This window comes from Hyaena hyaena, unplaced genomic scaffold, assembly GCF_003009895.1.
Source record: "Hyaena hyaena isolate Hyena2069 unplaced genomic scaffold, ASM300989v1 scaffold_201, whole genome shotgun sequence".
Lineage (NCBI taxonomy): Eukaryota > Metazoa > Chordata > Mammalia > Carnivora > Hyaenidae > Hyaena > Hyaena hyaena.
In genome coordinates, this window is record NW_024080833.1 from 599203 (window position 1) to 623096 (window position 23894).

A 23894-nucleotide genomic window follows, 5' to 3' on the forward strand; every position below is an offset into this window, starting at 1 on the left:
AGGTAAGGACCGAGTCTGACGTGCGATGGGGTGAACGCCCCCCGGCTAACCATCTGGGGACTCCAATTCCCTCCCTGAAGGAAGGAAAATAATGTGTGTCCCATCTATACCTTGGGCTTGTTGCAAGGATGAGCTAAGACGCTGTGTATGAACTTATTTTGTAAAATGAAGCCTTATGACAATCATCACTTTTATTTTCGAGAAAACTCATGGGTTGCCAATTGGTATTTGAAGCAAAGAAAAGCAACTAGCATTTGCGTTTTTAAATGTCCAATGTCACCAGTCGCTTAAGAGTTGTCAATTAAAACAGTGTTACTTTGACCTATCAAACTCAGTGCCCTGGGTGCGCACTATCCCATGTTGTTTGCGGGACTAATTGATAATCGATATAAATTCTTAGGAGCCATTTGAAACAAGTACTGACAGCTTTTGGCTTGGGAATTCCACGCCTGGGAATCTCTCTAAGGAAACAAACAGAGATGTGGACTATACCCAGTGCATCAAGAGCTTTCTCTTATACCAGAGTGGAGTTGGAAGTCACTTAAATGTTCAAAAACTGGAGAATGAGGGGTGCCTGGGCGGCTCAGTTGGTTAAGCATCCGACTCTTGACTTCGGCTCAGGTCATGATCTTGTCCGAGCCCCACGTTGGGCTCTATGCGGACAGTGCAGAGCCTGCTTGGGATTCTCTTTCCCTCTCTCTCTGCCTCTCCCCTGCTCGTGTTCAACATTTTTTAAAAAACTGGAGAAAGTGAAAATAGTCCTTAGCTTCCGTCTGCCCAGAGGGACCCAGCTCAGCCCCTGGGAGCAGCCCATTCCTAGGCACAGGAATTATTCACGAATGGCTCTCTCACCGGGAAAGATGTATCCACTTTGCTGGAAGATTAAATTGGCTGCAATGAAAACCAACACAGTGGAAAGTCTTCATCAGCCAGAAGATGAAGGCTGAGTTCTAAAGGAATATTTTAAGATCAATGAACTTCAACGACTTCGGCAAGGTTTCCTGCCACTGGAAACAGAGCGTTAACACAGACCGTTACTTGGTGCCCAGAGGACCCTAATCTACCAAAATACTCTGCAGCCATTCTAAGCGGTCCTCATGAATGGTTTCTGGTAACATAGCAAGCTTATGCTTAAGTGAAAGGAGTGTGATACACGATCAATATACAGCACGGTCTTGATGACATTTAAATATTTCATGGACACTCGACTTGGAAGAAAACATCAAAATATTGGCAGCCATGCTGGCTGGTGAGATGATAAATTTTTAAACTTAAAAAAATTTCCATACACTTATCTAACAATAAGTACTAAAGAAAAAAACTAAGAAAAAGATAAAGTTTTAATCGTTGATTTATACCTCCTTTGATTCCAAAAAGCACTTAAGTTATAATGCTCTCGTCAGATGAAAGTGTATAAAGGTCTGCTCTGAGGTGACAGTTTGGAATTCCCCTAAAAAATACTGACCTACCAGCTTTGCACAAGCAGAATGTTATTTTTTTGTTGTTACTAAAACTGAAAATGTGTCCCACTATAGGAAAGTAGACTCTGCTCTTCGATTACTTCGTGACCTCGAGTCTGAATATTACTAAGAAGGGAACCTAACGTTAACAACCTCAAGCAGATTACTTATGCATTGATTTCACTGAACCCTTCCTCATTTCATAAAGGATTTTCCTCCACCCACTACATGCCTCCAAGGGATCTGAACCTGAACTACAAGACAGAGTAAACGCCAATGATTGGCCATGGCCTGGCAAAGACAACAGCCTTGACCTGCTAAGCACAGATCCACAGCCAGGACAGCATCCGCCAACACAGCCACCTGGGCGCAGGCTCTGAGACAGAGAGAGAGAGAGAGAGAGAGAGAGAGAATCCAAAGCAGGCTGCAGGCTCTGAGCTGTCATCACAGAGCCCGACGCGGGGCTCAAACTCACAAACTGGGAGATCATGACCTGAGCCGCAGTCGGACGCTTAACCAACCGAGCCACCCAGGCGCCCCTCTTCTCTCTTTTCTTGACCAGGGCCTGCCTTGGTCTCTGTGCCAGAGCCCATCCCCATGTGATACACTCACGCATATCTGGTTAAGGTGGGGACACTGTCCCACGTTTGCTGCAGGTGGAGAAGGGGCCCAAAGCAAACAACATGGAGGGAGCGATAACTTCATGAGAGCCTAGCAGCAGCAGGGGACCAGGCGCCTGCTTCTCCTCTTGCCCCTGCTGGGCGGACTTTACCCCAGCGTCATCTCATCAGAGCCATCCATCCACCCACAACCCGGCCCAGCCCCAGCGTGTCATTCTTAAGGGCCTGATAGCGTCTCCATAAAAGTGGCCTACAGTGCCCTCTGGTGGTCGCTCCGAACATAACAGAGACCTAGTGTTCACATTCAACTGCCAAGGAATCTCCAGCACCTGGTATGAAAAAGTGGTTGACTTTCCTATATGACGACTGGATCTTAGCTGAATACAGATATGTCTTTATATGGTATCAAAGGATGAAGACAAAAGTCACAATCAGCGGGTAAAGGAAGAAAAACAGATACCCATCATCGACCAAATTCTATCACAAGGGGCCTCAGCATCTGAGGCCCAGAGGAAAGTCCCTCAACAAAGGCTGCATTTGGGCCATTTGGGACACGATGGGCTGTTTGCCAATGGAAAGAGTCGAATTATTCATTGTGAGCTCTGAAACAGCCGAGGGCTGACCTAACAGCATGCTAACATAAAGATGCAGAGTGTAATAAATCCTAACATCTATGTTTAACAAAATAAATCCAACACATTTCAGGAAAATGATGCTTTTAATTATTTTGAGTAAAAACCCTATTTTCCCCAGTTTAATAGGAATCATTTTTATTAATCAAAAGCTGCTTGCTGGATTTTAGGTTAGCTCATTCTGTAGTTTTCAAACATAATGACTCATATTCAACTTCCTTCCTCTTAGAGAACATCGCAGCGGCTTGATTCCTGACACACTTAACAAGGGGGCCTGACAGCATCTTCAGAAATCATAGATGTAGGCAATAAAAGCAGTTTCTTTTCTGAAGAAACGCGTTTTCAAAAAAAATTTAATGTTTATTTTCAAGAGACAGAGCATGTGCAGGGGAGGAGCAGAGAGAGAGAGGGAGACCCAGAATCCAAGGCAGTCCCCAGGCTCCAAGCTGTCAGCACAGAGCCCGACGCGGGGCTCGAACCCATGAACTGTGAGATCATGGCCTCAGCTGGATGCTCAACCAACTGAGCCACCCAGGTGCCCCCTGAAGAAATATGATTTTAACTCATGTTATCTTCTCCCCGATGACCCGATTTAGGTAGCAACAAAATGGGCTCCATCGACCCAGAGCAGCTGAGGAAGCTGTCGGCCGCTGCTGAGAGCAGCATTATTTAACCAGCTACAGAGTGCGCTTTGCAGCAGCGGGTTAGGGACCTGGCGTAAGCCGGTCTGTGCCCAGGAAACCTGACTTACAAAGCAGAGAAACCACTTACACAAAATTCCCTTCATCCTTCTCCTTTCTTCCGCAAGCCCATTTGGGGGAAAAAAGTAAAATAATGTGTACACGCGTGTAGGTGTGTACACGCAGAGGACACTGATTATACAGTGTCCACTTGGGGTGAGATGAAATTTGGAGAAACTTTTAGGAACTTCTCTTGTTCTAGGTCATTATCACTTTAGACTGGAACAGTGGAAAAAGAAGTTCTTTTATAAGGAAGGGCGCTGCCCTGCGCTGGATCACCACCACCCAGGACTGTCAGGCACAAAGGGACCGAGAGGAGGAAGGTCCGCTCGTGGCTCACGGCGGTCTGGCCTGGCCACATACCTGCGGACGCACAGTGACACGACCAGCCCTGCCGGATGGGAGCGGGCAGCGACGGCACAGCCGTGGGTGGGCGAGGTCCTCTCCCCGGCCCGGCGCTTCCGGGAAGCACCCACGCGTGGCACCTTCAAATGCCAATGGGCGATCTAAACCTGGCGCCGGCCCCTCTTCAAGGAGCCCCGTTGGAAGACTATCTGGAATGGACAGAACAAAGCTTCTGGGATCATAATGAAAGGCACATCTCTATGAAAATGGCTTCAAAATTAAAAAAAAAAAAAAGAAATCCAGCAACCACATCCGCAAGAAATCCAGGAAGAGTCCAGCCCTATTTTGTAAGCAAGCAAGCAGATCAGCGTGTGCAGCTGGGCAACGCCCCACAGAGGCACGTCGAGCCCTTCCGGACTGTGTGGGCAACCTAAGCAACCTCCCGGGTGCCGCCGACTTCGCCGTGTTCTGCCTCACCTAGAGACGGGAAGAGAGGGAGAGGTTAGCTGTGAAACGAAGCTGACGGCCCTTACAAGGTGGTCACTCCAGGGACTGGCGAGGGAAAGTCCCGACCCAGAGGGTAAGGTTTGGAGCTAACTTCAGCCGCGCCCGGTGAGGGAGACCAGGCAAGGTGGTGGCTTAGAGGTGCTGGGGAACCTTCAGGAGGCCTGGCTGAGCACCCTGCAGCTCAGGCTCAACAGTGACAGGGGGCGACGGCCAATGCCCATGAGAAGTGCCCACTCGGGGATGCCCGCAGGGGCGCCGCGTGACCGTGGAGCCTTCCAGTCCACACGCGCATGGGCTGCTGGTCTGGACCCAACGGTCCGATGAGCCACACCCGGTTCAGTCCGGCCCCACATCAGCCCTACTAAGTGGCGTTTGCACGGAAGCCTCCACACTCCATCGGAGTCCAACAGACTTCAGACACCGAGGCTTTAGGGTATTTGGAGAAGGAACATCTTCCAAAACTGGGCTGGGCAGGCCGGCCCCGGTGGCTGCCATTCGGTAAAGCTCCGGAAAGCCTGCGAGGCCCCGGGGAGTGGGTCCCCCAGGGTGTGCAGGCTCTCGGCCCTTACAGACATCACTGTCTGCGGTGGGTAGGATGGTGAGGGGCCCACCCCCGGACTGTGACAGGGACAGCCGGGAGTCAGACGTGTCCCGACAGGTGTAAGGCTACGACCCCCAGGATTCGGGGGTGCTGCCTCAGAAGGGGTCAGGTCCTGGTCTAGACTTTGGTCGTCCTCTCCGAACGGGGAGATGCCCCCTCTTATCTCTGAGCTGCAGAGACGCCCACTAGCCTGTAATAAAGTGGGAACCTCAAGTTTATCTATTTTACTCACTTATTCAACATGGAGACTCGGGCGAACACATGTTTGTTATTAAAGCAAGCACTGCCCTTGGGCACGTTATTTATACAAAAATAACTGCACGTGAGAGACTGTCATGTCTTGTAAAAGTAAACTTTAACCTCGCAGAGTGGGCCAGTCACCATACGGGCCACCCTCATGGATAAGTCACTGCCCGGTCACAAGGCTGCAAGTGCCGCGTCCATATTCCTACAAAGTCAGGTGGCTTTGCCCGTTCCGAAGAGATTCGGTGGCCTGGGCCTCTCCCCTGCACACACAGACGCAAAATAAACACCGCCGCTGCTGGCTTCTTTACTCAAACAAAGGAGCTGACAATCTTTGTCTCAAAACGTCAGCCTGACAAGTAGCCAGGGGTTACTCAACACCTGCCCTGGGCCGCACGCTGTCCTGGGCCCTGTCTGGGACTGAATGACTGACTGGCTAAATAAATAAAACCCGAGGGGCGCCTGGGTGGGTTAGTCAGTTAAGCGTCCGACTTTCGCTTAGGTCATGATCTCGCGGTTCGTGGGTTTGAGCCCCACGTCGGGCTCTGTGCTGACTGCCGCTCGGAGCCTAGAGCCTATTTTGGAGTCTGTATCTCCCTCTCTCTCTGACCCTCCCCTGCTCACGCTGTCTCTCTCTCTCTCCTAGAAATAAATAAAAATATTAAAAAAGAAACAAAAATAAAAAAAAATAAAACCCGAGCTTTGCCATGAAGAGATTTACAGTGGTGACGGAGAACAGTCGACCATCATGGGTGGGGGCCCCGGGGCCAGGATGCCGGGTCTCCATCCGGGCACCAGCACATACTGGCTGTCAGACTTCAGGCAAGATTCTAACTCGTCTGTGCTCCAGCTCCCCACCTTCCAGACGAGGAGAAACACTACTGAGGGGCGGGGCGGGGGGGGGGGGGGGGGGCAGGGAGTGCGCAGCAGCCAGTACCGGCCCCCCGGGCGCCAGCTGCTATTGCTGCTGCCGCGATCGCCGGCTGCTGGGCCCTGAGGATGCCGGCTATGAGTGACCCGCGGCAGCCGGGAAAAGCCCCAGTCCTGTGTGTTCCTTCCTTTGAACCCTGACCTAATTTCGAAGGCTCTGATCACACCCTTTTTCCCTGTTCTTTTCCCATTTTCAGGCTATTTTCTTCTTTGTTTTCTCCCAGGGGCCCCTGGGTGTCAACCTTCCCACGCCCAAGTGTCCACTTCCCGGTGCGTGTCCCACACGGCCCCCCAGCACTGGGGCTGACGGGCACGGGCCGCACGCTCAGCCTCAGATGTGGACGTGTGCTCAAGTCTGGTTCTCATGGGAAAACGCCACCATCGGCCAGAACCGGGCTCCAGCCAGGGCCCCAAAGCATAGCCTTAAAACAAGGTCTCAGGCGCACCTGGGGGGCTCAGTCAGTTGAGCGTCTGACTTGGGCTCAGATCATGATCTCATGGTTTGTGGGTTCGAGCCCCGTGTCAGGCTCTGCGCTGACAGCTCGGAGCCTGGAGCCTGCTGCCTGCTTCAGATTCTGTGTCTCCCTCTTTCTCTGCCCCTCCCCCACTTGTCTCGTCTCTCTCTCTCTCTCTCTCTCTCAAAAATAAATAAAAACGTTAAAAAAAAAAAAAAAAACCAACCAAGGTCTCAGCCTGCAGAGATCAGGGCTCTGTGAACTTAGATGGAAAAAAGTTTTCATTTTCATTAACCTCTACCTGTAATTTATCATTTCCTTCAATGATGAACTTAGGCAATTAATGCCAGTGGTGATAGCATTGTCTGTGACCGTCACCAACAGAAATAATCACAGTTACTTTCACATCATGTTAGAGCTGTCAAAGATGCCTAAAATAATTCAGTCCTCACTACTCAGAAAGTAATGTTACAGACTCACTACTAAATCTTATTTTACTATGTTCACTAGAAAGTCACCATATTTTTAAAAAGTCAACATATTGCTATACCACACATTTAAAAATATTTTTATAAGTGCATTTCAGTACATCTCGGGACATTACATTATATTCATATAATGTATGAATGTATATTTTTGCAAATTTATTTCAACACATTCAATACATTACATTGAATACAATATAGGTGGTTTCCACTGTATTTCCTATGTATTTTATACTCCTTTTTTTTTTCAATGTTTCATTTATTTCTGAGAAAGAGAGAGAGAGAGACAGCGTGAGCAGGGGAGGGTCAGAGAGAGAGGGAGAAACAGAATCCGAAGCAGCTCCAGGCTCCGAGCTGTCAGCACAGAGCCTGACACAGGGCTCGAACCCATGAACCGTGAGATCACGACCTGAGCCGCAGTCGGACGCTTAACCGACTGAGCCACCCAGGCGCCCCTATATTTTATATTCCTAAAAAATGTTATTCTGAGGGGGGAATCACAGGCTTTCCCAGCTTGCCAAACGGGTCCCCTGGTATAAGGAACGGGTAAGAGCCCCCTGGCTTTAAAAGATTGAGGGCCACTAATAGAAGCTGCAATATAAGAAAGATGTGTCAATACTTACTGAAGCGTGACGTTATAATATTCCTCGGGTGTCACTATCTTGGGGCCGCCGAAGTAGTCCAGGACCCAGATGTTGGTTATATTCAACTTCGCAAAGAACCAGTTGTGGCTGGAAGGCCACGTTTTCATCTCAGGGTGTCGGACAAACAGCGACTGCTTGGCAAAGTCCATTTCCGTTCCATTCACCTAAAGGACGTATGGGAAGTAAACGACTCGCAGCAGCAACCCTGTCGAGGATGGCTACAACTCCTAAAGTGTTTATTTAGTTATAAACCCTGCTCTTCCACTTAAGGCATCAAGAGAGAACGAAGCAAGCACGCAGAAAGGTAGAAACCAACACAGTTCAGAGGTTGCCGGGAAGAGATTGGCTGAAGTGGGGACCCATCTCGAGCGCAGGCTTCCGCATGGCAAAGTGTTCGGGTGCCTGTGGCGGAGAACACGTACCCCAGGACAAACCCATCTGAAACACGGAGACGCAAATTCACAAAAGATAAACGTCTTTCGAAGAAGCACAGTGGAACGCAAGGGCATCTGCCGCCCCTCCTTTCTCCGGTGACCTTCAGCCACAGAGATGCGTCCGCACGGGATTTCCAGACCATAAATCAAACTTGTCTCGGGTAATCATGACTGACAACATCAACAAGCACAACATCAGTAAGCATGGTGTTGGCTCGGCAATCAGATCAGCGCTAGGGCACCTTACCCCGCGCCCTGCAGTAACCATCCCACGGTCCAAACCCACGTCTAGGATCTAGTTGTGGGCACCCCTCTCATAGCTCACATGGTACGCTCTCTGCCTTAAGCCATCGAGAAAATACGGAGACAAGGAACCCACACATGGGAAATACCCTGCGGCGACTGGCATGGTCGGGGGTAGAGAGCTTTGGTTGAGCAGGTGTGCCTTACGGAGCTGCTACATCCGTTTGGCTTCCAATAACAGTTCACTTCCGCATAAATACCTTATTGAACACCTACATGAACTGAACTGATTTAAGCCTCTCGATTTCATGAAATTACAGATTATCTCAATCACAAATCATTTTATTCTTAAAATATCTCCTTTCATTGTTAATAGATGATGCTCTTTTTATTTATTTTGAGAGAGAGAGAGAGCGTGCGCACGCGGGAGCAGGGCAGGGGCAGAGAGACAGAGACAGAGAGAGAGAGAGAGACAGAGAGAGAGACAGACAGAGAGAGAGAGAGAGAGAGAGAGAGAGAGAGAGAGAATTCTAAGCAGGCTCCACCCTGAGGTCGGGGCTCCCTCTCATGACTGCGTGATCACGACCTGAGATGATATCAAGAGTCGGACACTTAACCAACTGAGCCACCCAGGTGCCCCAGATGATGCTCTTCTAAAACCCGTCTCCATTTGAGGGGGATAACCACTCACCTTGGTAACAGTCCCTGACAGTATTATGTGAGCACAGAGGGGACTCTGGGGATCAAATCCCTGCTTTTGGCAGAAGTTAGTCTGTGCCAAAGACATGGTCAGAGTAGCATGTGGATCCTCCTGCAGAGAGAAAATAAAGATCTTCCTGTGTGAAATACGATCTCTGGAGAGGTAATACATTTCACAAGTCAGATCCGCATGGACCCTAGAGCTGCGCACTCTCCCATGAAACAATGAATTGTCAAACACCACCCACCCCTTGAGAAAATTACTTGTTGGGTAGAAACTGATCTTGACCTTCCCTCCCAAAAAGCAGGGGGTAGGGTTTCTGATTTAAAATGAACTAAGAATTATTTTAACACTCTTTTTTTCTTAAGCCTTTAATGTGTTTCATCCTCACCAGAGAAATTACAATTACAGTACCACCCAAATTCAAGGCTGGTCTAGGGTTTTCACTGAAAGATCTAAAGGGTTAGACTCTAATATGAGACTAGTGCATTAAATACCATAGTTGTTGAACTAGCTAACTGTACAGTGTAAGCAGGAAAGTGGCTGACTCATGATCTTGGTTATCTTATGCTAGCAGAAATTGTCATGTGATTTCAAAACTGGAGAAGTTGTTCATTCCTGTCTTAGCGAGAGGAACACATGGACTCAAAAAGCGAAGCAAGCAGAACTCTCCATTCTTTCTTATTCAGAATCAGCTTCACGGAAGACGCTGCTGACGGATTGCAGCGGAATTCACACAGTGCCTCTAGTGCTTTAAACAGCTCGCGCGGAAAATTCTGCCATCTCACGGTGACCTATCACAACAATGCGTACAATGGCAACTCCTAGAAATCATTTAGCCAAATGTCCACGGTCTATACACCACGAGGCAAGGCGCCATAGGAGGCCCCCCCCCCATAAAAGGTCCTTTCTCTGGGACTCTATAATCGGGTTGTAAAGTCAGACATAAACAAAACTTAAATAATGACACAGAAGAGATCAGAAAGCAGTAGATACCTAATCGTCAAGTGAACAGTACAGTTTAGGGCGAGGAGATGTCAACATAGCCTGGAATGATATGGACACTACAGGGAGCCTCGTAAGATTTTCAAAATCAGCACAGAAGTGTGATGATGTATAAAAGGTAAAGGGCCTTTCAGAAACAGAACTGGGAAAATGTGGGACAGGACTATAATGAGAAACCCAATCTGCTTGAGAGAGAGGTTTGTTTTTTTTTTTTAATTATTTATTTCTGAGAGAGAGAGACAACATGAACAGGGGAGGGGCAGAGAGAGAGGCAGACACAGAATCTGAAGCAGCTCCAGGCTCCGAGCTGTCAGCACAGAGCCTGACACGGGGCTCTGACCCACTAACCGTGAGATCATGACCTGAGCTGAAGTCGGACGCTTAACTGACTGAGCCACCCAGGCACCCCTGAGAGAGAGGTTTTGAAGGGGGGGGGGGCTAAACTCCAGCTAAGGAGTCAGAATTGTATTCTATAGGCCAGTGTCTGTGCTTTCCAAGAACCACCTGTCTGGGGAGCTTGTTAGAATGCTGATTTCTGGGCTCCGGTCCCAGCCCTGGTGTTTGTATTTTTAACAAACATCCCAAGTGAATCATACGCGCTCTGGGCAGCCAGATGTTGCTCAAGGTTTCTGAGCAGAGGGAAATGCTGAGTGGCATGTGATCTGGTGGGCAGGGTGACAGGGAGAAGACGGGGTCAGAGGCAGGAGAAAATATAAACCAACCTGCCAGGTTCACTGACAGAATCAGAGTCAGGCTAATTCTGATGTGGCCACACCTTTTCACTGCCATCACAGACACCCGAAATCCTGGATGGGTTTCTTACACGGTCTCTCCAGACACGTCAAAGACCTGGGCTGGAGTTCTATCTGGCAGCCATTAGTGGCTGGTACAGGTGAGTCCCTGCACCTCTTCATTTTCCTCCCTCCTGCGATGCAGATGACGGTATCAGCCCGAGTTTAAATGGGATCATGGGTAGTAGTTGCTCTCCATCCCCTCTCCCTCATTAGAAGCCTTAGGGAGCGACTGGGGAGTTGTTTTTTTTATGAAATACCTCGGCACTGTATTTTTAAACGTCTTCCCAGGTGACTGGGTTTGCAGCCAAGGTTGAGGATCACTGACTGAGGGCAAATGACTAAGAGGGTGGAGGGGGCTGGGAGTAAGGGAAAGGTGAACACAGGTGGAGGGCCCTAGAAGGAGGCAGCTGTTTCTGGTTTTGCTCAAAGAATTCAAGCCCCCAGGGCCACAGATCTTCCAAGAAGTTAAAAATCCAGATGTGGGGGCACCTGGGTGGCTTAGTCGGTTAAGAACCTGACTTTAGTTCAGGTCTTGATCTCCTGGTCTGTGAGTTCGAGCCCCGCATGGGGCTCTGTGCTGACAGCTCCGAGCCTGGAGCCTGCTTCTGCGTCTCCCTCTCTCTCTGCCCGTCCCCTGCTTGCCCTCCTTCTCTCTCTCTCTCAAAAATAATAAACATTAAAAATTTTTTTAAAAAAAATCCAGATGTGTAAGTGAAATCTCAAATTTCGAATGTTGGTAACTACAATAGCCCCACCCACGGGGAATACAACCCAAGCCCCCAGAGGATGCCTGCCTGAAACCCTGGATAGTACCCAGCGTCACATATACTATTCTTTTCCTACACACACACCTGTGATAAAGTTCAGTTTATAAATTGGTCACAGTAAGAGATCAGCAACAACAATAGAAAGAACTCTACTGTAACAAAAGTTATGTGGATGTGCTCTCTCAAAAGATCTTCTTGTTCTGTACTCACTCCTCCTCGGACGATGACCCAGGGTCAAATGCCCACATGACGAGATGACACGGGGCGGCTTTTGCAACCAGCCCTGGGCACTGCGGACTCTAAGACAATAACGCAGGAGGGTCATCTGCTTCTAGAATGCACTTGACTTCAGGTGAGGTGAAACCCGGATAATGGGGACCACTGCAAATCAAATTCGTTAACAACCAGACAGAACTCCGTGGACCCCAGGAAACTGGTCTGGGGGACGGGCAGCTCGCGTGCCACCATTCTGTGTCCTGTATTTTGACGGCAACCAGACCTGGCATAAAATTCCAGTCTGGCTACTGGCTTTGGGCAGCTGAGGTAACCCGTCTATGCCTCAGGTCCTGCCCGGAGCCGGGGGCCGGACTCGGTGCGCCGTCGCGCAGTCTGGGGAGGGCAGTGCAAACCCGGCCACAAACGGCGGGCACAGCCTGACCCACAGCCCTCGGTCCGTTCCGTCCTGACGGGGAAGGTCCCGTCGCCAGAGCCTTTCCAAAGTGCGTTAATCACTCACGACGTGTCTTAGCTTCTTGCTGGGAAAGGGAAACGCGTAACTCACGAGGAAGGGCAAGCCCTGTAGACTTTCACGAACGCGCGCGGCCGTGGCCAGGACGCGCCAGGGGGGCGAAGGCCTGCGGCCGGGCCCCGCCCCGGGCGGAGCCGGCCGCGCTCACCTGCAGGTTGCCCACCGCCTGCTGCAGCGGGCTCAGGTAGAAGTAGGGCACGCCGCTGCCCGCGCCCGGCGGCCCGTCGCTGAGCGAGAGCACGTCGGCGAAGGCCCGGCCGCGCACCGCGGGGTCCGTGGAGAGGGTGGCCAGGGCGCCCCAGTCGCAGACGTGCGTCACGAAGCGGGCCACGCGCGCCGCGTCCTCGCGGGGCGGCAGCGGGGGCAGCAGCTCGGCGGCATCCCAGTCCCCGTGGCCCCGGCCGCCCCGGCCGCGCGCGGGCGCCACCAGCAGCGCCACCAGCGCCGGCGCCAGCAGGGCGGCGAGCAGCGCGCGCGCGGGCCCGGCCATGGCGGCGACTGGAGCGAGCGGCCGCGGCCGCGCCACCCACAGGCGCCCGAGGCGCGCCCGGCCCCGCCCACCGCGCGAGGGCCGGACACGCCCCCTCCCGGGGGCCAATCGGAGCCCGGGGACGGAGGGGGCGGGTCCCTGCGTGCCAAGGACGAGGAAACGTCCTGAGTGCGAGGTCAGCTTTGCTTGCAGATCGCAAATCCGAGGCTTAGAGACATTAGGGAACTCGCCTAAGTCACCCTGTCACCCTGCTTGGAGAAGGCCTGCTTGGAGAAGGCCGGCGTCTTCACACACACACACACACACACACACGACTTTAAAAAGTCCCTTTGGATACGGGTATCCGACAGGCATGTGAGAAGAAACGATGCATTTTCTGTAAATGCTCCTCTCTTCTGTTTCCTTCACTCTCTGCACCAAAGTGGAAAAGGACAGAAGCCCCCAAGTTTAGGGCTTTCCAAGCGGCCCCCGGCCCACGAGTCTCTCAGAGGCACTAAGGGATTGTTCGTGGATTCTCGGTGTTCCTGCTCAGATTTGAACTTCTCGAAACCACTTTTGGACCTGTCAGGCCGTCTGGGGGTCGGTGCTTTCAGGAAGTCCTCACTCTTACTGCCCCTGTCACTAAGAACCGTCTTCCAGGTGCCTCTGTTCCCTGTGCCCCACATGCTGTTCCCTCAGCGGGGGGCATGGCGACCCGTTCTCTCAGGGGCGCCCTCTCATGATGATGTTCTAGGAATCGGTAACTAAGTTCGTACCACCTGACCCACATTCTCTGTAGCCGTAAGCTTGGGTCACAGCTTCGGCGGTGAATCCCACGCTTTTTGGCCCGGCTTCAAGTCCCCACCTTAATTGTGATCCATGCTGCGTGGTGATGCAACACAGGTGCGCGTCAGCTTTGTGACTCTGGCTCTGGCAGGTGCCTGGCGCCCTGAGGCTGCACTGGTCTACGCAGGTGAAGTGATTTCACCCTGCTGCCCGGGCCAGTCGTGTGAGCAGGCCTGCGCAACAGGTATGCCAGCCAAAGTCCTGCCTCCGCTTCCGGTCTCAAACTCCCCCTCCCCTTATTCAGCCAAGAAGATTCTCAGGCTACTTGGGGGGGGGGAGGGGGAACTTCTGTATAGAAAGAAGATGATTTACCGTGAATGAGAGTTTTCAGTTCCCTCCGGGAGACAAAAGATGTTTTTGCGCACACTGCTTTCGCCTTCGGGTAAGAGGAGTGTGAACAACCCTTAATCGAAGTTGGTTTCCTTTTTAACAACTGAATTTGGAAGCGCTTCAAGCTAGATGGGAAACAAAGTAGGGAGAAATTTAAGAGGAGGAAAGTCGGAGGAAAAGAGGAGGAAAGTTGTTACAATTTTCAAAACAAGCACAAGTAATTTGAGTAGCTGCCTTCCCCTGTTAAGGGAAGGGAGTATATAATTGCACATGTGGAGTTCTAATCTCACCACTGCCAAGGTCAAGTCACGGACGACGGGCTTCCCATTTCACCTTGATGGACCTCAGTTTTCTCATCTGAAATGAGGTTGGATTCAATGGTATCCGACACCTGTGTTGGCTCTGCAGTCTATTCACATGCAAAATATGGGCCTTTGGTGAGTTTCACAAAGACGTTTTTGCGGGAGGACAAAAAAATATTTTCTGTTCATTGCTATGCCGTTTGTTGCCAGTATACAAAATAACACGAGGCCCTGGGACAGCTGCATTGCACAACAGGTGCCTGGAACTTGGTCTCCGTGCCCTGGAGCTTAAGAATAAGGTCTACGGGGGCGCCTGGGTGGCTCAGTCGAAGCATCCGACTTCAGCTCAGGTCACGATCTCACGGTTCGTGAGTTCGAGCCCCGTCGGGCTCTGCACTAACAGCTCGGAGCCTGGAGCTGCTTCACATTCTGTGTCTCCCCCTTTCTCTGCCTCCTCTCCTGCTTTTGCTCTCTCTCTCAAAAATAAATATTTAAAAAAATATAAAAGAAATGAGGTCTACAAACCCCCCAGCTTTAAGCACGTCTCCTGTGTCTGTCTTTGCACTACTCGTGGTGCCTGGGGGCCCCACATTCTGCCCCCCAACTCTGAGCGTGGCCACCTCACTGCCTTCCAGATCGCCACTCAGAATCACTCCCCAGAGGCGCTTCCTTGAGCGCTGTTTCTAAGAGGCCCTCCTCGGTCACCCTTCAGTGGCCAGCACTGTGGTCTCTTTCACAGCAATAATCACACTCCAAGAACTATATTCATTTATATGGTCACTTGTGCTTGTCTCCCCTGCTGAACCAGAGCTCCAGGAGAGCTGGAATGTTCTCTCTCTCTTCCACCCCTGCATTCCCAACGCATGAAGTATGCACTCATTGTTTATCGAAAGGCTGCCTGACTAATACTATGGAATGGAATTCTTTGCACGTAATCAAACAACAGTATCAACAGTAGAAAGCGAGGCTGACTAAAGAGATCCTCGAGAATAACACTGAGGTGCTTCAGCTCTTAATTAGCAAGCCCTCCTCATCGGAATGTGGGGGAAACCCCTCAGCTAGGAGCGGCTGGACCAACCATCCAGCCCCCTGCTGCTTGTCATCTGGACTTTTCTGTCTCTATCTGACCAGGCCGAACGGCTCTCCATTCCCCATGGGCCCAGCAGGAGATAGTTAGCTTCTCTTTACATCTGGGTTTGACCCTGGTCAAGAACCCACGCTGCATGCTCCGCTTTTCACACAGTGCTGCCCTTTGGTGTCTGTCTGGGTCACTACCACTGCTACTGTGTGGACGGCTTCACAAGGGGTAGAGGAAACAGGGAGGAAGGAACCTACGGAAAGCCACGTATCAGGGGTAACTGTTGAGTTGAACCCTGAAGGATGAATGGACGCTTCGGAGATGGCGAGAAAGTGGGAGGAGAGGAGGAAGGGGAGAGTTCTACACTGAGGAAGTAGAACGTTCCTCTGGTTGGAGGCTTCCCTCCACTCCTTGCCATGTGGCCTCTGCAGAGGGCGGCTTGCCTCCTGGCAGCTGGCTTCAAAGCAAGTGGCTGAGGGAGAGAGAGAGAGAGAGAGAGAGGGCCAGCAAGATGGAAGCCAGAGTCTTTCTATGACTTCTTTACAATGTCAGAGTGACGTCCTATCACTCAAGGAGAAGGGCTTAACACAGAGCACGGATACCACGCAGTGGTTCAGACAGACACAGTTACATGACTTCGGTGTTCAGTTATGAATACAACTATCACAAACTCAGAAAACACCTGCAATGTGTATCTATCCTCCAGCCCAGCTCGGTAGCCTCCTCTACTCTCATGCCTCAGTCTAGAACAGAACACGATGGAAAGGGGAAGAGGAGGCTAAAAAACCCTCAACCACATGAACTGAAAGTGCATACGGTGGCAGTAATGCCGGGCAGCCATGGAGCCCCTGCCTTGACGGTGCCTCGTGGCCGTGGGCCAGTGGCGCAGATCTACAGGGTCAGGTGCAATGGCCAAAAGTGGCTCAACTAAAGGTTCTGCCAACAGAGGAAGGGCCCTCGTGCATCTGTGGGTCATGGCGGTTGAGCTCATTTGTGAGCCTGTGTAAGACTCCTTGGTGACGGGCAGGCTGGGGGGCAGGGTGGAGGTGGGACTGTAAACCTAGAGCGTTACTGTTAATGTGACCCGCTTTGTCTCCTGGCAAACAGAAGCTACTTAGGTAGGTTAAGCTGTCATTGGGTAAAGGGGGGAAGGGGGGAACCTCTCTCTAGAGCTGGCTAGAGACCATGTTTGAGGTGGATGAGAAGCCGGCTTTGGTCAAGGTCTTCAGGCGACAGGCACTGGACCGAATCCCTGTGTTGCTTCTCTACGATCTCCGAGATGCTTGGGCCCAGTGTCAAAACCTTCACTTACCCAGAAAGTGGGTGAGTGGTATGGGGAGGGGTGGGGGGAGAGGGAATTTGGGCTGTTAATCGTTGTTCCTGAGAGCAAGAAGGACAGTGAGAGCTATGTAGTGACAGACAGAATTGAATTGTCAAGACACTGTGTGGCTCCCACATGAGGCACCTGTGTCGTTTAGATCTTAACACACCGTTACTTACACCACTGTTTGAAAAATGTTTCTATTTTTTTAATGTTTTTTACTTATTTTGAGAGAGAGAGAGAAGGAGAATCCCAAGCAGGCTCCATGCTGTCAACATGGAGCCCGATGTGGGGCTTGATCTCAAGAACCATGAGATCATGATCTGAGCCCAAATCAAGAGTCAGACGCCTAACCGACTAAGCCACCCAGGCGCCCCAATACTTCTGTTTTTAATGTGAGGAGCTTTTGCACAGTTGAAAAAGCTACACTTATTAGGCACGGGCTTTATTTTGAACACAGGTTCATTCAAATCACAGGTTTTGATACAAACAGGGATGATTTTACTTTGGAGGTTAAGAAGGTACTGTTAGTAGCTGGGTGACTATGAGCTGTGGTAACGAGAATGAACTAAAAGTCCTTTACAGCCTTCGCCTTATAGATTCCATTAAAGACGTGTGAAAAACCATGCAACAGAACTGCCTATCCAAACAACAACCCTTAGGGGCACCTGGCTGGCTCAGTCTGTAGAGCTCCCGACTCTGGACCTCGGGGTTGTAAGTTCGAGCCCCACACTGCTGCAGAGATGACTTTAAGAAAGTTCTCATGTGCCTTAACTAATTATAATCAAAGCATGTTATTTCTTTCCTTACACCCTCCAGCGGCTACTCGTTACACTTAATGTCCACTCCTTTGCACGCCCACGAGGTACCCGGCTGCACCCTGCTGAGCCCTCAAGCCACGGCCCCTCGGCTCACCCCCGCTGCAGCCACATGTCTCCTGGCTGTCTCCCAGCACCTCAGACCTTTCCACCTCTGGGGCTTTATGCTGCTTCTCCAAACTCCAGGAACTCACCTCTCTGAGTTCTTCTCTGCCTCCTTCACTGTTGAAGGATGACTTCAGGAAGAGAGGCGCTCCCTGGCCACACCTTCCAGAACACACTTGGGTCACTCCCAGCTCCGCGACCCCGCTTTATTTTCTTCCGAGCACTCACCGCAACGAATGATTATGTTTGTCCATCCTCTTCACTAGAATGGAAACTCCGTGAGCAGAAGACTGAGTTGGTGGTCGGTTCAGGCTGCTGTAATAAAGTACTACAGACTGAGTGGCTTAAAACAACACAAGTTCTGGAATCTGGAAGTCCAAGATGAGGTGCTGGCCTGATGGTCAGGTAAGGGCGCTCTGCTGGGTCAGAGCCTTCTCCTGGCACCCTCACAGGGTGGAAGGGACAAGGGAGCTCTGGGGGTTTCTCTCCATAAGATCATCAGGCCCGACCTAATCACCTCCCAAAGGCTCCGGCTTCTAACACCATCACACGGGGTGTTAGGGTTCCAAGGTGTGGACTTGGGGAGGAGGTAAATATTCAGACCATAGCGGGGACCCTGTGCGCATTGTTTGGTCTGGAATTCCCCTGGTCACAGACAGCGCCCAAGCCCTGACGGCCGGATGAATTAGTAGATGGGCGATTAAGTCATGGGCAATATTTAGACATTTTTTGCCTGGGTTTCCTTCTGTAGTGTGTACAGCTTAGAGCACAATTTAAGATCCCATCTTTTTTTTTTTTTCAATTTATTTTTTTAAAATTTACATCCAAGTTAGCATCTAGCGCAGCAATGATTTCAGGAGTAGATTCCTTAATGCCCCCTCACCCACTTAGCCCATCCCCCCCACACCCCCTCCAGTAACCCCTGTTTGTTCTTCATATTTAAGAGTCTCTTATGGTTTGTCTCCCTCTCTGTTTTTATATTATTTTTGCTTCCCTTCCCTTAGGTTCATCTGTTTTGCATCCTAAAGTTCTCGTATGAGTGACGTCATAGGGTATTTGTCAGATCCCATCTAAATGCCTCTCACCGGAGTGTACCCTTCGGTCTTTGTGTCCGTCTGTCCCCCCATCCCCGGTGAAAAGCGCAAGGATCCTGGACACTCTTCAGGCGGTGGAGCTGATCCCGTTACTGTTGGCTTGTGCAAAACTAAAGAATTTAACTCCGGGGAAGCCAGAGCCCTCTATGGACAGGCTGCCTTTGGAACCTTGACCTGAGCTTGAGGACAGCCGGGTGCTGGGGCGCAGGTGTGGCTGGGGCGGCACCCTCCCCCCGGAGATTCTCAGGGTGCACAGATGATAGGCTGCCTTCCCCCACGCTGTTGTTCTAAGCTGTGATCGAGCCCCAAGGTGACAATTGCTCAGTTACGTGACCCTCTCAGTCTGCTAAACGTGGCAAAAATTGAGTAAGCTCTAGGTGCCCAGAACCATCCTGAACACATTCATGGACTGTCTCATTCATCTTCACGTTGTCGATATGCAGTACAGGTAACCCTAAAAGCTCTGAAAACACCAAGTTCTGGAAAGTCACTTGGCAGCACACTTTGGCTGGGGGAGGTCCTTGACAGGTTTTATCCACTCGAAGCGTGCCCGTGCTTCCGCTGTAAGATTCCAAATGCTGTGGAAGAGGAACAGCTAGAAAGCCTTTATTCTAGCATAAAGCCTCATTCAGCATAAGCCTTTATTCTAGAACTCCAGGCCCGAGAAGTCCCTAAAGCAGTGTTCTGCCTCCGGGGAACGAGGGAGGGACTGTCTACCAGGGCCGTAGCAGGAGAATCAGTCCTAATTCAGCAGGTGCAGGGATCGTGGGTTGAAGGTGGGTCTCGGCGGAGGGAGGAATTCTTCGTGCGTGTCTGCAGCCAGGATTCAGGGCTTTGGAGAGGAGCCAGGGCTGAGGTCCTGCGTGAGAGGGGGTGGAAGGGCCCACTGAGGAGGACAGGGACCCAGACGGCTTCCGTGGACACTTCTCAACCCTCCAGGGCCTCTCACGGAGTATGTTTGCTGATGGGGTGCTGCCCCAGCCCCTGCTGTGAAGTGCGGCGCGATACAAAAATATAGACGCTTCTGGGCATCTGATTCGCTTTCTCAGATCCAAAACACTATGAATTCTGAGACACATCTGGCCCCAGGTTCCTTGGTTAAGGGTTTCTTTTTATCAGCCCCATCTTACAGCCAAGGAAACTGAGGGCCACAGAGGCTAAGGGCCCCACCCAAGGGCTAGCATTTAGTGTGTAGACTAACAGACAACCTGCTTCCTGCGAGCCACTCCCAGATACCAGGGCAGCTGATTGGAAGGGATGTCTGTTTAGCCTCAGTTAGGTGCTGGGCCCCCGGGGCCTGACGCCCTGCCCTGGACTGGAGGCGCGGGCCCTGCCTCTCTTGTCCTGAGGTCCAGGGGAACCAGGGAGAAAGGCCGCTCTGGCATTTCCATGTTTCCGGTCTCTCCGGGGGTGGAGGAGGAAGCCTGTGGTTATTTTTCTCTCCACGTTATTTTCTTCCCCATGGACTTTCTTGACCATCGCGACAAACATGAGAACCATATGTTTGCTTTCTACCCCAGCTCCTGGCACGGACGTTCGAAAACCCGTGCAAGCTCCTGAGTGATAGGAGTATCCTGTGTCGTAATATTTGATTTTAGACCTGATTCCTCCCCTCACTGCCCTCCAGGGAGCGAGCGGGGCTGGAGACCGAGTCAATCACAAAATGGCAATGATGTAATCAACGATGCCTGTGTAGTGAAGCTCTACACAAGTGCATTTGGAGAGCTCCCTGGATGGCAAAAGCGCCCAGGAGCCGAAGAGTGACACACCCCAGGCCCCACGGGGACGGAAGCACCTGTGCTTGGGACCCTCCTGGGCATAGATGCGTAGATGCGCCTTCCACCTGACTGTTCATCTCTATCCTGCGTTGTAGCTTTCTAATCAGGAGACATAAGTGTGTCCCGTAGTTCTGTGAGCTGCTCGGGCAGATTATGGAACTTGAGGAGAGGGTCATGGTAACCACTGACTTGCAGCCATGTTGGACAGAAGTGTGGGTGTTCTGGGGACCCACGATTTGTGATGAGTGTGAGACGTGGACGGGCCATCGTGTGGGACCGAGTCCCCAGCTGGCGGGGCCCGTGCCAGAGCCGCAGGGCTGGTGTCAGAACTGAAACCAGGGCGCCCGGTGGGTGCCTGCAGAGCTGGGAGCCGGTTGGTGTGAACCCCCCTCCCACGCTATCAGAAGTGCTGCGAGGGGAATGACGTTTTCCGTTAGCCACTGACAATAATTTCAGTTGGAATGTTTTACTTCATAAGGATGATTTGGATAAGTAAGAAGCCTTCATGACTCCTTATTGGAAGTAAAAAGAAGGAGGGTCGCGTGTCTGGCCAGGACTTCAAGGTGCCACCAGGGAGGCCGAGGCCCCGCGAACAACCTGCTTCAACTCTCCGTAAATTCTCTCAGTGCTTCGTGCGTAAGCTGAGGAAAACATTTTTACAAACAGCTGTGTTACAGAAATTTTAAGCGGATGCCCTCTCAAAACACCACCCCCACCCCCACCTCGGGAGGAGCCCCAGGAGTCTGCACTTCCCGGCCCCCCTTCACGAACCCTGTTCTGTTCCCCGCAAGTCACACCACCCACGTGCGTCACGCCTCAGCTTGTGATGAACCCAAGTTCCACCTGGATTTCAAGACATCTCGTTTTCTGTTTGACAGGAGGCAGGGACATGCAGTGTGCAGGTAAACCTCCTGGCCCCGATGCCAGGGCAGTGGGTTGTTGAGTGGTTCCAAGGAGAGCGCGGGGTGCTCAGGAACAAAGAGCAGGCGCAGACCCGCTCGCAGCCTCAGCGTGGGAGACAGGCCTGCCTTGCTGCCACTTACAACTGTGGGGAACTCATTTCAGTACTTTATGTGCTGGATTGTTCGTTCTTTCTTTTTCTTTCTTTCTTTCTTTCTTTCTTTCTTTCTTTCTTTCTTTCTTTCAATAAATTTATTTTTGAGAAAGAGACCATTAGAGAGGAAGCAAGGTAGGGGGGTAGAGAGAGGGAGACACAGAATCCGAAGAAGGCGCCAGGCTCTGAGCTGTCAGCACAGAGCCTGACGCGGGGCTCGAACTCGTGAAAGGCGAGATCATGACCTGAGCCGACGTCTCCTACACTACTTTGGGAGCTTCATTACATTTCCTTGCAGAAAACCGAGGATTCTCAGGAGTTTGTATGTCTCATAATAGTTTCCTACTAAATTCTTATATCACTTGAAGCTTTCTCTTCTTTTTGTCCTGAATTAACCGGACATTTTTTCTTAATCCACCCCCACCCACGACAGACATTACTGACCCAAAATGTGGCAGGTTTTGGTTGATGATTTGAAGGCGGAACTACAGTGCTATGAACCACAGCACATAGTTTGAAATGGAATATTTGAATCTCTTTTCTAGAAAGCACCCCAGGCTGCCTCAAGAACCTGTAAAGTCTTGTCTCTGAAACATGTACAGTAATTTAGCTGGATGTCTTTTCCTAGCCCAGCCACCCTGCTCTGGAGCTATTTTTCCATGACACAATGGCTTTCTGGGCATTTTGTTATATAAACTATACTTCCTTTGCTAAAGGAGCTCCGGGGCCCATTTTTAAACGCATCATTCTTGTCTCCCTCCCCTACGTTTATGAAACTGCAAAGGGAAGCTTTAAGTGGATACTCAGCGTGTGCTGGTCAAATCAGTTTCAAGCATGTTGGTGAGTTCATCTTATTCCTCAGCACCTAGGAAGGGGAGAAAAGGACTCTGGGTGGGCATTTCTGCCAAGTGGCATCACTACGCTGTCCCTGGGAGCCATTATGCTGCCCACTCAAAATTTCGGGCTGTCTGTTCCCGAATGACCAGCTTGGGGACAGTGGGGCCCTGTGACTTACTCTGGCCAATGAGATAGAAGGAGAAATGATGTATATCACTTCCATGCTGCTGTGAGGCCTTCTCTGCCTCTACCGAGGCAGCTGGCAATGTTCCAGATGTGACTGCCCTGTCCCCCTAGACCGTGGAACCGTATAGAGTAGACCCTCTCCGCCCACAGGCTGATCTGCAGTGAACACTGAGAACACGTATTATGAGTGGGAAATAACAGTAAGCCTTTGTTGTTTGACCTCCCAGAGACTCAAATGTTTTTTTGTTACTAAGCATAATTAGCCTATTCTGACAGATACACTCTCTAATTCCTACAAAAACCCTATGAAGTAGGTATTATTATCTCCATTTTTTAAATGAGATTTCCTTAGGTCACAGAGCAAATGAGTGGTAGAGACTGTGTTCAAACCCACATCTGTCTGATCCCATGCCTATCCTCACTACTCTGGGTTTATAGTTATGTTTACTGAGCTTTACTTTCTGATGAAGCTTCTTACAAACTGACTCATAGCTTTTATAAACCCCTGATCTGCTGTGCAGTGATACCAATAAAAGAGCACTTCAGAATTTTGACTACACATTATTTCATTCGATCCTCACACCAACTCTGTGTGTTAAGCAGGTTCTTTTCAGCCTCATTGTGCAGATGATCTGAGTGAAGTGCAGAGTCATGAAGTCCTGAAGCTGAGACTTCTGACTTCAAATGTGGGGCCCTATCTATGTCCAGAGGGCCTTTCCCACCAACCAGTATTTCTTCGGTGAGTATTATTTGCCTCGTGCGGCACCGCAGAAGGATTGTAGAACAAGCAACGATGATTTCATTCATTCTTTCATTTATTCAACAAATGTTTACTGATCAGCTCCTTGGTGCATGCATTTAAGCCAGATCTGCTGACAAATTTCCAGAGGGGGTAAATTAGGAGAAAAGAGACACACAGCTTCCAGAAAGAAGTGTGAAGGTAGGAACAGGGCAGCCATGCACCGGAGCCGGTTGGCGCTAGCTCTCAACGGCGGCACATCTCTCTGCATATCTCTTCCAGCTCTGAGTTCAGTGACCTTGCAGCAGCTTGAAATGGATCGTGTTGGGAGTATGTACACCATGGAAATAGGTAAATGCTAAGAATCCCAGCTTTTTTGTTTTCTTAGCCTATTGTTAAGCATTGACTAACAATGACTAACAATTGACTAACAATTGACTAACAACAATCAACATTGTTGATGGAGGCTTCGTGGGAATGGCGGCCTTTGCCCTAGAACTGGGGAGTGAAAGTTAAAATTAAATGTGTTCCCTGGCCAACACCTTGGACTAGAGGCGAAATTGCCTGTAGCTTCCATGAGCAAT

At 50.7% G+C, this 23894-nt stretch overlaps 1 protein-coding gene and 1 long non-coding RNA gene across 3 annotated transcripts; one reads left to right on the forward strand and one right to left on the reverse strand.

Moving 5' to 3' along the window:
- Positions 1-3658: 3658 nt before the first annotated feature.
- Positions 3659-12868, reverse strand: CREG1 (cellular repressor of E1A stimulated genes 1). 2 transcript variants are annotated; one of them, XM_039241893.1, is made up of 4 exons: positions 12502-12868; positions 9031-9150; positions 7642-7826; positions 3659-4274 (listed from the first exon to the last, which is right to left on the reverse strand). In XM_039241893.1, the coding sequence occupies exons 1-4, from the start codon at positions 12841-12843 to the stop codon at positions 4271-4273; spliced, it is 651 nt and encodes a 216-aa protein (XP_039097824.1). In that variant the 5' UTR covers positions 12844-12868; the 3' UTR covers positions 3659-4270. The 2 variants fall into 2 exon arrangements, with proteins under 2 accessions (XP_039097824.1, XP_039097825.1); XM_039241894.1 differs by lacking the exon at positions 3659-4274 and having other exon boundaries at positions 7638-7826.
- A 926-nt stretch (positions 12869-13794) lies between these two features.
- LOC120238245 lies at positions 13795-19712 on the forward strand. Its single transcript, XR_005530166.1, has 3 exons — positions 13795-13852; positions 17889-18027; positions 18627-19712. It is a non-coding gene; the product is annotated as an uncharacterized LOC120238245 (long non-coding RNA).
- The last annotated feature ends 4182 nt before the right edge of the window (positions 19713-23894 follow it).

Coding starts and splice junctions, on each gene's coding strand:
- CREG1 (XM_039241893.1), bottom strand. CDS start 12,843: ATGGCCGGGCCCGCGCGCGCGCTGCTCGCCGCCCTGCTGGCGCCGGCG. Junction 9,151..12,501: donor AGGCGGTGGGCAACCTGCAG/GTGAGCGCGGCC, acceptor TTCTCTCTGCAG/GAGGATCCACATGCTACTCT. Junction 7,827..9,030: donor TGTCAGGGACTGTTACCAAG/GTGAGTGGTTAT, acceptor TACGTCCTTTAG/GTGAATGGAACGGAAATGGA.